The 14,669-nt window shown below is 41.0% G+C and overlaps 2 protein-coding genes across 7 annotated transcripts in view; one reads left to right on the top strand and one right to left on the bottom strand.

Moving 5' to 3' along the window:
* Nucleotides 1-143: 143 nt before the first annotated feature.
* On the top strand, nt 144-7,029 carry alox5a (arachidonate 5-lipoxygenase a). The gene is made up of 14 exons (XM_076076689.1): nt 144-1,043; nt 2,079-2,277; nt 2,390-2,471; nt 2,559-2,681; nt 3,329-3,435; nt 3,527-3,699; nt 3,795-3,941; nt 4,031-4,234; nt 4,312-4,398; nt 4,664-4,842; nt 4,989-5,110; nt 5,466-5,566; nt 6,232-6,402; nt 6,532-7,029. Exons 1-14 carry the CDS (start codon nt 594-596, stop codon nt 6,709-6,711), a joined length of 2,325 nt encoding a protein of 774 aa, XP_075932804.1. The 5' UTR covers nt 144-593; the 3' UTR covers nt 6,712-7,029.
* A 111-nt stretch (nt 7,030-7,140) lies between these two features.
* marchf8 (membrane-associated ring finger (C3HC4) 8) overlaps nt 7,141-14,669 on the bottom strand; it is a 69,694-nt gene continuing 62,165 nt past the window's right edge. For 4 of the 6 annotated variants that reach the window (XM_076076692.1, XM_076076691.1, XM_076076693.1 and 1 more), the window contains 2 exons: nt 13,456-13,470; nt 7,141-10,639 (listed from right to left, as the gene is read on the bottom strand). In XM_076076692.1, the coding sequence (XP_075932807.1) occupies nt 10,335-10,639; nt 13,456-13,470 (320 nt within the window). In that variant the 3' untranslated portion in view covers nt 7,141-10,334. The remainder of the gene's footprint in view (nt 10,640-13,455; nt 13,471-14,669) is intronic. The other 2 variants (XM_076076694.1, XM_076076696.1) reach the window with 1 other exon arrangement.

Here is a 14,669-nt window from a genome sequence, read left to right as displayed (position 1 = left end):
TTGATGTCTTTTTTTGTTTGTCAGTTGTTCTTTTCTCTATTTGTACATTTGTTTACATTTGTACCAACGCTTGTGTCCTTATTTTGTCTGTGAGTGTGAACATTTAAAGGATCTTGTCCAATACAAGGAGCAGTAGCTGATTCAGATGTGTTTTAATCCTTTTAGAGAGTTTTCTTCATCAAACTTGTGAAGAAGGAAGAAGTTAATTCCGTCTCCCACTATGAGTTCCACACACACACACACACACACACACACACACACACACACACACACAGACCCCTGTTAATGTCAATGTTACAGTTGCAGCTGTACCACAGATGCATTTGCATCGATTTCACCGAAGCTGGAAAACACTACCTGTTGTTGTCCCGTGTCACGTACTGATTTGACTGGTAAATGTGAAGTGTAAAAGATGTGTATATTCACGTGTTGCTTTCGTTTCCATGTCTTCAGTTCAACACAGTAAAACTGCTCAAATTTAAAACCCTGTGATTCTCCTTCATTCTGTTATATTTTTATAAAATACCGTCCTGTTGTTTGCAGACAAAGACTATGAATTTGATATCAGCCCTCCGGTCCCTGCAGCCACATTTATGTCTGCACATTTGAAATCACCACTGATAACACATCTAGGAAGGACAGTCATATTGTATTCTGACCTCATTAATAGTAAGAGGGCGGAGGTACGTGTCCTGCAACTCCCTCTGCTGCCTGATTACACATTGTCTTCATTTTGCAAGAGCAATGAGAAGTGTACGTCAGTGAAAGATACAGCTTTGAAGAAGGGGAAACTTGCCTTTCCTAAAATCTTGAGGCGAACATTGTCGTGGGTGGTTGTAGCCTTTCTGCAGGTGTCTTCATCTTCAGAGGGCGTTTGGACCTGTGGGGCCGCCATGCCTTCTTACACAGTGACTGTTTCCACAGGGAGCCAGTGGTTCGCAGGGACGGATGATTATATCTACATTACTCTGGTGGGCACGGAGGGATGCAGCGAGAGAACGCTGCTGGACAAAGCTCTGTACAATGACTTTGAGAGGGGGGCGGTAAGTGACGTTACACTGGGCTGTGAGGATGACTGTGTGACACAAACATTCATTTTTAAAATTCTGATGAATGCCGAGCATCAACAACTAGACACAAACGCTGGGTGAGATTGTTGACATGCTGAGTAGGAAAGACGTTCTTTCACAAAGAGGAAGACGTTCCAACAGAGATGTACCTTGAAGTCGACTGTTTGAAAATGAACAACTTTTATTTTGGAGGGGGGAACAAAAATGAGTAGAAAGAAGAAATCTAAGAAAATATTTGCTGTTCTGAACATGAAGCAGATTTGAATGGAAAATATTTAAATCTTTTTAAAATGTTTTCTTATCTTTTGCATTATACTGCACACTGTTCGGTGTTTTAAAATTAACACATTGGAGGTCTTTCCACAATGCCACTAAAATATATTTTTGAATAAATAAACTGTTACAAATATAGACGAAAGATGAGATATAAGTAGTTTGTTATTAGATCCGACTTCACATAGTGTTTCAGTATAAAAACATAAAATAGACAATGTAAAGGTAATAAATATACCTAATAATAATATAATTAATCTAGAGCTTAAAATAAATAAAAGTAAACAAAAGCAATACTAAAGAGGCGGGGCTTGTTAAAGGTGGGATGAGGTATTAAAGTTAAAATTTAGCATCGACTTAGCATTCTTCATACAGTTTTTTAAATAAAACACTTTTTATTCTTTATAATCTGTTGCCGCTTGCAAAGCTGTAATTTAAGTTGAAAATATATATTTCATGCACCTAAATAATGTTTTTATTATATAAAATACTAAAGTCACATATGTTCGCTTCCTACAACTTTCTCTGCATGTGTGAACATGATACTACCTGTGAAATTCATCTTTCTTACAAAAACCAAATGTGACATTGATGTTTTCTCATGGTGACACGTGAAATGTGTTTTTTTACCCTTTTTCCTTCAAAAGAACAACACAAAACTAACAATACACACCTGATTCACTAAGTTACTCTATTTTTTAAAGATTATTTATTTAGCCGCTGACTAAATTGCAGGTGGACTCTTATGACGTGAGGGTCGGGGAGAACCTGGGAGAGATTTTGTTGGTGAAGATTGAGAAGAAGAAGTACTGGGTGCATGATGACTGGTACTGCAAGTACGTCACAGTCAAGACCCCGTCTGGAGACTACCTGGAGTTCCCCTGCTTCCGCTGGCTGGTGGATGACAAGGAAGTGGTGCTGCGGGATGGAAGAGGTACATCAGTTCACTTTGTTTAGTTTGAATAACAGACCGCCTGCCTCCTCGCTGTCATCAGTCAGAGTCTGCAGTAACGAGCTCCCTCCCTCATGTCTTGTGTCTGTTGCAGCACATCTGCCTCAGGATGATAAGACCGGCCTGGTCAAGCAGCACAGACAAAAAGAGCTGGACATGAGGAGGAAAACCTACAAGCAAGTTCACTCTGCACATGCAGTGTGTGTGGTTGTGTGTTACAGAAGGCTGAGGCGGCTCACTAACAACTCTGCTGTCCTCTGCAGATGGAAGGAGTGGCAGCCAGGCTTTCCTATGAGCATAGATGCTGACAGACACAAGGATTTGCCCCGGGACAACCAGTTTGACAGTGAGAAGGGGGTGGACTTCGTACTGAACTACAGTAAGGCGTACGTGCTCCCTCAAACAGGTCGCTGTAGTAGAGCTTTACATTAGTTGTTGTGACAACTGACGCCCCCTCAATACAGAACAGAGTGATTCAGTGGAGCTTTAACCTCTGAAATGTTTTTCATCTTTCATGACGCCACGGTCACATGTTGAGCTCCAGCTATTTTCTGTGCGCATGATTTCCTGGAGAAACAGAAGGGTCATTGTGTGTTTATTACCAGGGACATTTGCATTGCGCCTTCATGCAGGCGCGAGAGCTTGCACATAGACACAATACCAAACGAATCCCAAACTGTTTGCATCATGCAGTACTTCTGCTAAACATTGCAAAAATGTCAAAGCTTTGACAATGATAATGCTTTGTGGACTGGAGAGGAAGGTGAGATGGAAAATAAAGGTATGCAATTTCGCACAGTGAGCTTCAAGGGTGTTGACCGAAATGCTGCATCTTTGTTGACAGATCTTATGGTATAATTACATTTATTTAGCTTTTAGGGCTGCTTCTTTCTGCAAAAAGTCATCACAACTGCATTCAGTATAACACGTTTAGAGTTCAATTGACATATTAAATGAAAATGCATCTGATTTTTGAAAATACTGTGACCTTTTTGACATGAATATGGTGACGAATGTGATGATGACTTTCCAGAATAGAGAACCTGTTTGTGAACCAGTTCATGCACATGTTCCAGTCCTCCTGGAGTGATTTCGCTGACTTTGAGAAGATCTTTGTGAGAATCAAAAACACAATCTCAGGTCAGCCTCACATATATGATATGATATGATGTTATGTTATGTTATGTTATGTTATGTTATATTATATTATATTATATTATATTATATCCAGAGTATGTGATGCAACACTGGAAGGAGGACTTCATGTTTGGGTACCAATTTCTAAACGGCTGCAACCCCGTAATGATCCGAAAGTGCACCAAACTTCCTGACAAGTTTCCTGTCACTGATGAGATGGTTTCTGTCAGCCTGGAGAGGGAGCTGACTCTGGAGGAGGAAATAGAGGTAGATGGTGTCTGTTTCTGTGAACCTATTCAGCTATTATGTCTCACTTAAATTGTCCCACTGACGTACTGTGTGAATCAACGTTCCGGCTCCAGGCAGGTAACATCTACATAGTGGACTACGAGGTGTTGGAAGGCATCAGTCCTAACCGCACAGATCCCTGCACGCTGCAGTACCTGGCAGCTCCGATCTGTCTGCTCTACAAGAACGCTCGGAACAAGATCCTGCCCATAGCCATACAGGTACAGAGATGGTGAGCAGCAAATGACGGAAAAATTCCAGTATAAATCAATTTCTTCCTGCCTGTCCCTTGTCCTCCGTGTTTTCCCAGCTTGGGCAGACTCCAGGGAAAGACCACCCGATCTTCCTGCCCACTGATGGTCAGCACGACTGGCTGCTGGCTAAGATCTGGGTCCGCTCAGCAGACTTCCAGTACCACCAGACCATCACACACCTGCTCAGGACTCATCTGATAACAGAGGTGTTTGCTGTTGCCATGCACAGGCAGCTCCCTGCTGTTCACCCTGTGTATAAGGTAAAACTCTGACTGGTCAACTGACTGATTGATTCATTTGATTGATTGATTGATTGATTGGTGTTTCCTTCTTCCAGCTACTTATGCCACACGTTCGTTTTACCATGGCTATCAACACCAAGGCCAGAGAGCAGCTCATCTGTGAGTGCGGCATCTTTGACAAGGTGAGTTTGTAGATACAAAATACAGAAAAATGTAATACTCTCAACAGATTTGTGAGTTAAAATTACCCAAAAAAAGGGAGGAAAAGAACCCCAAAAGGCCTTTTACCTTCCTCTAATGAAACGCCATGTCAAAGTTATATGTAGACTCATAGGATGTCTTTGCTTAAAATGGGTCATAGTGCATTCAGTAATGGACTCTCAAAAGCACCATAAATAGCTGCAAGAGTAGTGAGGGTGATGCTGTATCTTCTCCATCCTCGTCAAGGCAAACGCAACAGGTGGAGGCGGTCACGTCCAGATGATTCAAAAGGCCATGAAGTCTCTGACTTTCAGGTCTCTGTGCTTCCCGGATATCATCAAGGCCCGCGGCGTGGACGACAAGAAGGAGCTGCCCACCTACTTCTACAGAGACGACGGCTACAAGGTGTGGGAGGCCACCGAGAGGTGAAGAACAACTCTTTGTAGGAGTTTTTATAGACGGCACTGAAGAATAGTTTGTGTCTTTGAGGGACAGAAAACAGCCATGACAACAGATTATTATCAAGTTATTTTCTCTATACCTGACTGCTTTCTTCTTTTCTTTCTGGCAGTTTTGTGTCTGATGTGGTGCATATTTACTACACCAGCGATGAGACGGTGCAGGAAGATGAAGAAATCCAGGCCTTCATTAAAGATGTGTGCAGCTTCGGTATGCAGGACTTCGATAACTGTGGTGGGTACACAATACCGACTTCCTGTTGTGTCATTTTTCTGAAAATGTAGCAACTAACCAATATTTAAAGTATATTTTCCCAGGGAGAGAAGCAACTCAACCTTCAATATTTGTGTTAGTGTTGGGTTTTCTGGAGAAGACAGTTATGTCAGGGAAATTACAAATTCACATCTGTTCTGTTATAGACGAATAGTTTCAGGGTGAAGACAGGAAGCCACGGGATGGTGATGGTGTCACTGTTGCAGTGTTGTAAAACCCTTCTGGCATTTCTCCATTACCTGCATTGTGCAAGGATATTTCACACAAGGTTTTTGTACAGATTTAAGCTCACTTTGTCAATCTTATATGTGCACAGAATTTCCCAAGTCCCTGAAATCACGTGAGGAGCTGACAGAGTATCTGACCGTCATTGTGTTCACTGCTTCGGCCCAGCATGCAGCGGTCAACTTTGGACAGGTGAGTGATAGATAATCAGGAACCTAACATTCAATTTCTTAAATTTATAAGTGATGTGAAGGGAGTTCTGAAGGTCCTCTGACTGAGTGTCTGGGGGAGGAAGGACTCATACCCTTGACTTCAGTAAAACTACCAGAACAGCATAAAAATATTCCTTCATTCAAAATCCTATTTAAGTAAAAGTACAGAAGTATTATCAACAAAATTTACTTAATATATCAAAAGCAACATTGCTCGTTCTGAAGAAAAATGGCCCATGCGACTGATATATTATAGTCGATTATATTATTGGATTCCTAATGCGGATGCATCCTGTTTTAACTACTACTATAAACAGCAAGGTAGTTTATTCCAGTGATCAGCGGGTCACAAGATAAATCTGAGGGGCCATGAGATGATTAATGGGGCAAGAAAGGAGAACATTTTCTTTTTTGTGTACGTTTCTCAGATTTTTGAGCCCAAGCTAGACACAGCTTTCTGAGTAAGGAGGTCATCAGAAAAAAATTGGATTTTCACTGGTTTATTATTTAACAATGCGTAGTATTTTCTGTAATGTAGCTAGTAATCACAGCTGTCAGATAAATAGTAGTGGAGTAAAAAGTACAAAATTTGAGTAAAAATTACTGCATTCACATTCTGTATCTTTGTGTACATTGTGTGTATAGTATGACTGGTGTTCCTGGATCCCCAACGCTCCATCTACCATGAGAAGGCCCCCGCCCAACCGGAAGGGCCTGGCGAATGTGAACTTGATCATCGAGAGCCTTCCTGATCGCGGACGTTCCAGCTGGCACCTGGGGGCCGTCTGGGCCCTCAGCCAGTACCAGGAGGGAGAGGTACGGAAAGGGCACCCAGTGTCCAGACACACACGTCTCAGTACAGTACAGACTTGTTTTAAGGACCAGTGCGCCTTGCAGTGCACCTCCTGGCTGAATGACCCGTCTCCCCTCTCCCTCTCCTTGCAGCTGTACCTGGGCATGTATCCTGATGAGCACTTCATCGAGAAGCCAGTGAAGGCGGCCATGGAGACGTTCAGGAAGCAGCTGGCAGAGATAAGCAGCTCCATCAAGAGGAGGAACGACGGAAAGAAGCTGCCGTACTACAACATGTCCCCCGACAAAATCCCAAACAGTGTCGCTGTTTGAGGAATAAAATCATGCGTCTGCGAAATATTTTGCCAATAGCACATTGAAGTTCTGCTGATATCACTGAGATGTTAAAAAAAACTCTGTCACCCGAGTGTGTTCCTGTGATACTTCTGTATATTAAAATGTGCTGACAAAAAAAAAAGAAAAAAAAAAGAGCCTCAACTTTACTTATTAATTGTTTTTTGTCTGCTCCTTCTTCGGTAGTGTGAATCAGAAGATGTTAAACTGCTTCACATCTGATGACACTGAAATATTAACCTTTTCATGTATTTTGTGACAGAGCCACTAACAAAGCCTGTTACCATAAGATTTAAATTCAAAACACATGGTTTACATTGAAAGACACAAAGCGTTAAAAGTAACTTAATTTTTATTTGGTTGTTCTTTTTTATACTACATACTTTGTTCAATAATGGGAAATTTAACTGAAAACACATCAATATTTATTTCAAAAACATAAGTACGTTTACAAATTTTTTACAGTTACAAAGTAAATTCACAGACAAACTTGTGGAATGATATCATAAGACAGGGGAACAGTCATATATGTTCAAGTCCAGTCAGTAGGAAACAAATGTAGCTTTATGCAAGTTACACTATTCCCAGACATGATCAAACGTAAGCGACAGGGTCAAGACAATGTGCTTAATAGGATTATAAAATGGAGAAATCACTTCATCATGAGAGGGGCACCAAGAAAGAAAGCAAAAAATAAAAAGCTGCTCTCAGAGAGGAACACGTCGGCTTATAAAAGCGTCCCAAAGTGGCCTCAAATCTTCTGTCTCAGACTTCATGAAAGGAGCCAGCTCCTATGACTAGAAAGTAAAATAAAAATAAAAAAATCACAATCTGTAGTCCATCTTCCATCTCAAGGAAACTACATGTCTAATTATTCCATGTTGTTTATTTGAAAAATATAACATGATTAAATGTGATTCTGCGGTTAAATGTCTATACATTTAGGACTAAATTCATCAAGCATTTTAAAAAGCAAGACGGTAAAGCAGATATTCACAATCAAGCTTTTTACAACTCCGATATCTGAATCGCAAAACAAAGATTAAAAGTGATGTTCAGGTATATTTATGCCTGGGAAAAAAAAAAAGTGTAAGTTGCATAAAATTACTAATGAAAGTTTTTTTGTTTTTTTTAAATGAACAAATTGTACTCTGTTTTCTTTTAAAAATAAATACAACACAAAATGAAGAAATAATCATTTTATACCCAGAGGACACCCTGGACATTAAACACCATTACATAACTATAGAATAGAATAGAATATCAACAAAAGGGTAATTGCACTTTTTATCTGTCTATTTGCACTGAGCCTCGCGGGTATCAAAGTTTCAGAAACGCTTCTCATCACTAGGTCTTAATCCAACTTCACACACACAATAACTCCCTCGGCTCATATTATGTATTAAAATTATATTAGACTCCAGATCTCAAGTCACTGTGGGGCATATACACAAGTACAGTATGAATTGTTGCAAAAAACAAAGCACGGATTTCAGTTATTGCTGCTGCTGCTGAGCAGTAATTGTCACACATGTTGTTGGACCATCGTTGTTCACAGACAGTGCACTGGTATCAAAGACAGTTTTTTGTGTGTGTGTGTGTTGCTGGAATGGCTGTGAGGCTCAACATGAGCCTGGCATCACTGTGCTCCCACATACACAAAGCACTTACAATGACTGTAAGCCCCAAAACACATCGCCCTGAGAAATCAACCGCTGCCTACATCAGACGGCACCTTCAGCTTCTCGCCAGCAGATGGCTCTCCAGTCAGCTCATCGATGAGAGATGACTTGCACTGTACTGTATATCTGTCTGTCACAGGCAGCAAATGTATGTGTGCATGCATTGCATCCAATCGTTCATGCTGAAATAATGCAGTGACAGTATTTAACTTGTGCTTCCTTTTAGAAATGGAAAAAAAGAAGGTGTTGGAGCAATTTGTCTCATTTGAGCGACATGAGGCCAGATGTGAGATAAAGTTAACGCTCCATTGATTGGGAGGCAACATGCTGGCAGTCTTGTGATTAAATACTAAAATAGATACTCTACCATGTGATAAGAGTCTGTTAAAAAGAAAAGAGAAACTTTCGCTGTAATAGAGACGTCCGCTTGTCTGAAACGCTCAATAACAATCATATCTTTCACCTTATTCTCGTGCGTTAACATAACTGAAGGGATGGGTTGTAAATTTGCGGGTCCTGCAGAGCAGAAACCGATTCAGCAGTCAAATTCAAATACACACAGTTACAGTTTAATCAAAACTATCTATTTGGGATCAATCAACGCACTGCCTGAAACGGTGGGAGGACAGACTGAAAATAGGCAGCTGTGAATTTCCCAGGGCGTATCCCGGGACTAAGCAAACAAATCAGCATATTAAAAACTGCACATGGAATATCACACTGTAAATACCGTGTCATTCGCATGATAGAAAAACATGAGCGGTGCCGTTTGTGCCCAAAGGCTCTCGCAATGTTCTCAGGACATGGAAAGTATCTCGCAATTTCCTGTGACCAGTAAAAAAAAAAAAAATTCTTGCTTTTATTTATTTATATTTTTAAATTTTTTTTAAATTTTTTTTTTTAAAGTTTACATTCTCAAAGCCTTCAGAAAGATCATGTTGGGGTACAGAAGTCATGTGGCTGGATTTTCCATTATCTGCATTAGAACGTTGAGTCTGATGTCATAATTGTTTTGTATTTTGACTAAAACACTCAGATGTTTCTTTCAGCATGATTTAATTTCTTTAACCACCAATTCCTTTTTTGTCATCCACAGGAGGCTTAATATACACATGTATACGTGTGTATGAAGAAATGTCAAATAAAACAGGAGTTTGAAGTTTGAATGTGCTCTCCTGCATGTACAACATATACAGTAAGACTTAATTCATATCAAAGAAAAAAAAGGGCAAGAGGAAGGGAGGGGATTTGTTGTGGGAACTAAAAAACAAAAAGTGCTTCAATGCATGTCCAGATCATGGTCTGGTCGGATCCAGACCAGCTCTGGGCTCACAGACCACAGCAAAAGAGATGGCAGTAGCTGGAATGTTCCAGAGATCCGATGCGTGGCGCTACATACTGATCCACGGCAGTTTAGCCCGAGACTCACAGGAGGTAAAAACGAACAAATCTAACAAACCCACAAGCAAAGAAACCACGCATCAGAAATGTGTCGACCTCCGGGGCCGTTTGTGAGTCCGTTTGTCTCAGTCCTGCTCTCCCAGAGGTGTACAAACAAGAGTGTGTGTGTGCGCGTGTGTGTGTAAAGTGGTATGCTCCAGGCCTCTTCAGACATTTATAGAAGTCAGTAATAACAGTCCTGTCCGAGGAAAGGAGAGAGACGTGGATTCAGGGTGCAGGTGGAGGAAGGGATAAGATAGGATGAATGTGGATAGAAGAAGATGGGCATTGTCTGTCTGTCTCTGTGGACGAAGTGTTGGGAATATAAGACCAGAAGAGAACAGTGGGTCAGTCTGGGATCAGAGGAAGAGGAGTGTGTGCTCGTTCCTCAGTCCGCGAGCATTTCCACAACGGCTGCTCTTCACTGTGGGCCTGTCTGTGTGTGAAGTATGAGTAGTAGGACAACCATGGACTGAGTGGTCAGACATGGAGCACCTCCATACTGTAGTCCTCCGTCTCTATGTACTGGGAGGAGTTTGTGTCCGACAGGGTTGGCGCCAGAGGTTCCTTGTTCTCCAGACTTGGCTCCATGAGGGGCGGCTTCTCCAGTACCAGCTTTTTACACGTTTCTGGCCGGTTCTGGACGTATATGACCCGGTTGTAAGCCTTGAGTCTCTTCCATAGATGGATGTAGACTTTGCACTGGACGTACATGAACACCAGTCCACCCGTAAAGCCGATGGCCACCACCACCAGTTTGGTCCAGAAAGGCCATTCCAGGAGTCCTGAGGAACAGAGAGCAGACAAAAAAGAAACATGGGCACCAGTCATACATAGACCAGAAAAGAAACTAGAAAATTCCTAAAGAAATTTTGACAGTGTGGCTTCTACTGCCCGAAGAAATTGCAATATATACACACGCCAATGTTACCGGTAGTGTCATTCAGGTTCAATTGAGATAGCGCTACTCTCTTTACTGCATTTTAGATTCATACTCTTGGATTGAATCTTGCATTTGTGGGGCTTTTATTTTGAAAGGGTGGGACTGGGTGGGTGAGAGAGGGGGAGAGGAGACAGAATCATAATGTTTGACACTAAAATGAGAGGCTTCATCACAAGCATTCCAGTTAGAATTCATTCTGTGGGGCTTTTAATTTGAAATGGGGGTGAGAGGGGAAAAGTCCTCTAAAAATATCTAAGACCTGAATGACTGTATGATAGAGAGAGACACAGAGGAGAGAGAGACGGAGTGAGTGAGTGAGACAGGCAGGCAGACAGACCGTTAGATGGACTGAGCGAGTAATGAGCTCATATAAACACCTGTGTGCATGTTGGTGATTGGAGCACCTGTGTGTTAGAGGCTAATTAAGAGAGAGAGTGAACAGTGATTTCCAACAAAACTACCTGTCAAACATATGCCCTTCATACCAAAACCATGAGACTAATCAATAAAATATGGATACCGTCAGAGATATAAGACTCTGGCAAACGCGGAGATGTGTTTTTTATGTTTGTGGTCTTAAAAATGTGAACTCGAGCGCAATATGCAAAACTGGTACCGTCTGCTTTCTTTGAGAAATGAGTGGTCAGATTTAACATGGAGTCTAATGGAGCAGTTGGTTGGAGTTCATGTCGCTCTGCGGCTCTTTGAGCCAAATGTGTAAGTCCGTTGGATTCCACAGACATCTGTGTGCGACAGCACAACATTTCCAAGCTTTTTGGCCAAAAATGGTGTATAAAGAGTAAACATTGTGGGCGCTACAGCCGTTTGTTTGGAAAAATCACAGAAGATTTTCCTGCTCCGCTCCACTCTGACGGTTATGCTCTCACTCTAGCTCTTAACGAGCCGTGCAATACACACCCATTATAAAATCTGAAACAGACACAAAATTTTTCTGAAACTTAATCTGTGACTTCATGAAAACTGTGCTAGCTATCAAAATGTCCATTTGGCTCAATAAAGTGCAGCGTTTTGTCTACGTTTTAAACTTTGAATCATGTTTCTATGTTAATGTACGGCTCGTCAAGTGTTTTTTTTAGCTCTCTTCACGCCGCAACCCCATTCAAGTGAATGGAGAAATTTTGCTCAGTTTTTGGGAATTTTCGGGAATTTCCGGGAAAACCGCTTTGGCGAATCTCTCCGAAAAATAGATAGCACACTATTCCCGATCAGGCCGCACGTTTTGATGTATTTTTCACGCCGCTGTTGGCAATGCTGTGTGAAGAGAGGCGCGCCAAACTTTTGGATAAACCCGATTATTATTATTATTATTATTATTATTATTATGGGTAAGCCCGATGGATAATATACAGTGTGCTTTGGCACAGGCAGTTTTACTGCCTTGTGCCACAAAGCCACACTGAATAATGCAAAACACATTCAAACCAGTTGGGAAATAATTGCATTTTAGTATTACTGTTGCATGAATGTGATAACATTTCCTGATTTCTCAGATATTTCTTTCACTGAATTAGATACTATTTCTAGATTGATTTTCCAGAAAAATGCATCACACAACACATAATCCACAATGTGACATAAAACTACACATACAGTGATAGAGGATTTTATGCAGATCGCCAACTACTTTTAAGAACAGTCTACACTTACAACTAAATTAAATAAACTACCATAAATAAATGCTCATTGTGTAATCATTGATAGATGTAATCAACATGAACAAAAACAAATGGGGGCTTCCTAGTGGCCCCTCATTTCCTGCCATCTCTCCAATGTTTGTCCATTTACGGCATCAATGCCCCCCAAAACAATTGCATATAACAAAAATAAGCAAACGATTGCTTGAAAAGCGAGAACACTGCTAAAAAAAAAAAAACACTACAGCAGGCTTTAAAAATGGTGATTTGTAGTAAATTTGCTAAACTGTGCGAAGACATTTCTATGACTCCTGAGGCAGCTGCAGCATTTCTGCAAATTGCAAAAAAATATTAAAATTATGGGGGTGTAAATATTTGTAACAAGCTGCAACGCAAAGAGGCATAACAGAGATCTTCAAAAACAACAAGGAGAAAACAAAAATAATCTTTTAAAGATTCACAGTTGTTGGCTATAATATTTCAGGTAGTTTGAGATATTAAGGCAAAGAAGGTCCACAATTGAATTACTAAATCCTACCCTTGATGATAGAATAAATATATGGAATGAAATACAAAATGCTTCATACTGTATAATGGGAAGAATACAGAGTATTACTTTATGAGGAGAGATTAACATGTTGTTTGTTGTGTGAGAATATGTCAGTGAGGTTTCTTCTAATTAAGCCACAAAGGATAACACAGAAAATAAATGGCAGCATGTTCCTCGACTCAGTGTCTCTCTGCATTCATTAGGTTGGAACATTCAGTGAGGTGGTGTGAATATATATATATATATATATATATATATATATATATATTCAGCTTTAAGGGTGAAGAAACATTATTTTTATCCTGAAATCAAGGCAGACAAGGGAAGGGAAGGGAAGGAAAGGGAAGGGAAGGGAAGGGAAGGGAAGTTGGAAAATAACCAGACACAGCTGACAGAAAAGCTGACGGGGAAAACACAATTTGAAAGCCAAAGGGCCAAAGTTGAAATGTTTACCTGGGATTTTTCCGGCTGCATGAGTAAAGAAAGTGTAAGTATCATGTTTTACCAAAGACACACAAACAGATTGATAGAAATGTGCATAAATTGAAAGAAAAGTCAAGTATTACAGTTGGATGTAACTCATCATGCAATCATAAACGAATCAAAGAAGACAATGGAAAACATTTCAAGGCATATTAGATCTTAATTTAAAGATTATAATCTTTGCAAGCAAATTGGGAGAAAAAACATAACCTGGTCTCTGTGTGACTTGGCAGAGGACAAACAGGACTGGGGAGGAGCTATTTGGCACCACCATGGTGACTGAACCTGACAGCCCACTGGGACTCCAACAAGTCTGAATCATCAGGTCGGGCCAAACAGGCACAGCCTGCTCTTCCATCTGTACACTGTCTCAGAAGCACCAAATATGCCAAAGAGGAGTGAGCGGCAGCAGACGTGCTGCCAGCGGATGATACAACAGCGCATCGTTAAAGCAGTCGTCTCCATTTTTAGCCCCGGTAAGGAGAGCACGGCGCTCCGTCAATCAATCTGTCCGTAACCCAGTGCTGCTGACCACTTTGGTAGAGATGGAAATAAGGAGCAGCCCAGGCTCTAAGGGCTGCTGAAAGGACTATTTAACTCCTAGTCACGTTTTCCTCTTACTTTGACATTTTAAAAAGACCATAACGCCCTACTTAAACCATCTACAGTCAGCAGCCGGTTAGCTCACTATTTTACATGTTAAATCCCATTTCTTCAATCTGCACACCTGTCCAGAGTAACATTCTGTTCCCTTGTGACAGAGCTTGCCTTGTGACCTAGATGCTTCCAGTCTGCATCCTAACTCTTAAGCCGTGGCTCACTGGCTTTTAAGAGGGTTGTCTGGTAACCGCAGGGTCAACGGTTCGATCCTCGACTGGGACGTGTCATAGTGTCCCTGAGCAAGACACTGAACCCCCGGCTCCCCGGGTGCCTGTCATTGGCAGCCCACTGCTCCCTATATACAGGGATGGGTCAAATTTCGTGTATGTGTATATGTATATGACAATAAAAAGGTTTTCTTTCTTCTAACTAAAGATTGCGACCGTAAATACAAATACAGAATTTCAAATACAGTACACAAGAGAGGGCCTTTTGTTGACGAGACTAATCACCGAAGATACTTTCAACTTGCAATTTTAATTCACATCACACACACAACACCTGATTTAACTCCCTTGAAGAAG

Source organism: Anarhichas minor, unplaced genomic scaffold, assembly GCF_050575085.1.
Source record: "Anarhichas minor isolate MPS153535 unplaced genomic scaffold, ASM5057508v1 ptg000058l, whole genome shotgun sequence".
Lineage (NCBI taxonomy): Eukaryota > Metazoa > Chordata > Actinopteri > Perciformes > Anarhichadidae > Anarhichas > Anarhichas minor.
The sequence above is the reverse complement of the archived record's forward strand: the minus strand, read 5'-3'. Positions and strand labels throughout refer to the sequence as shown.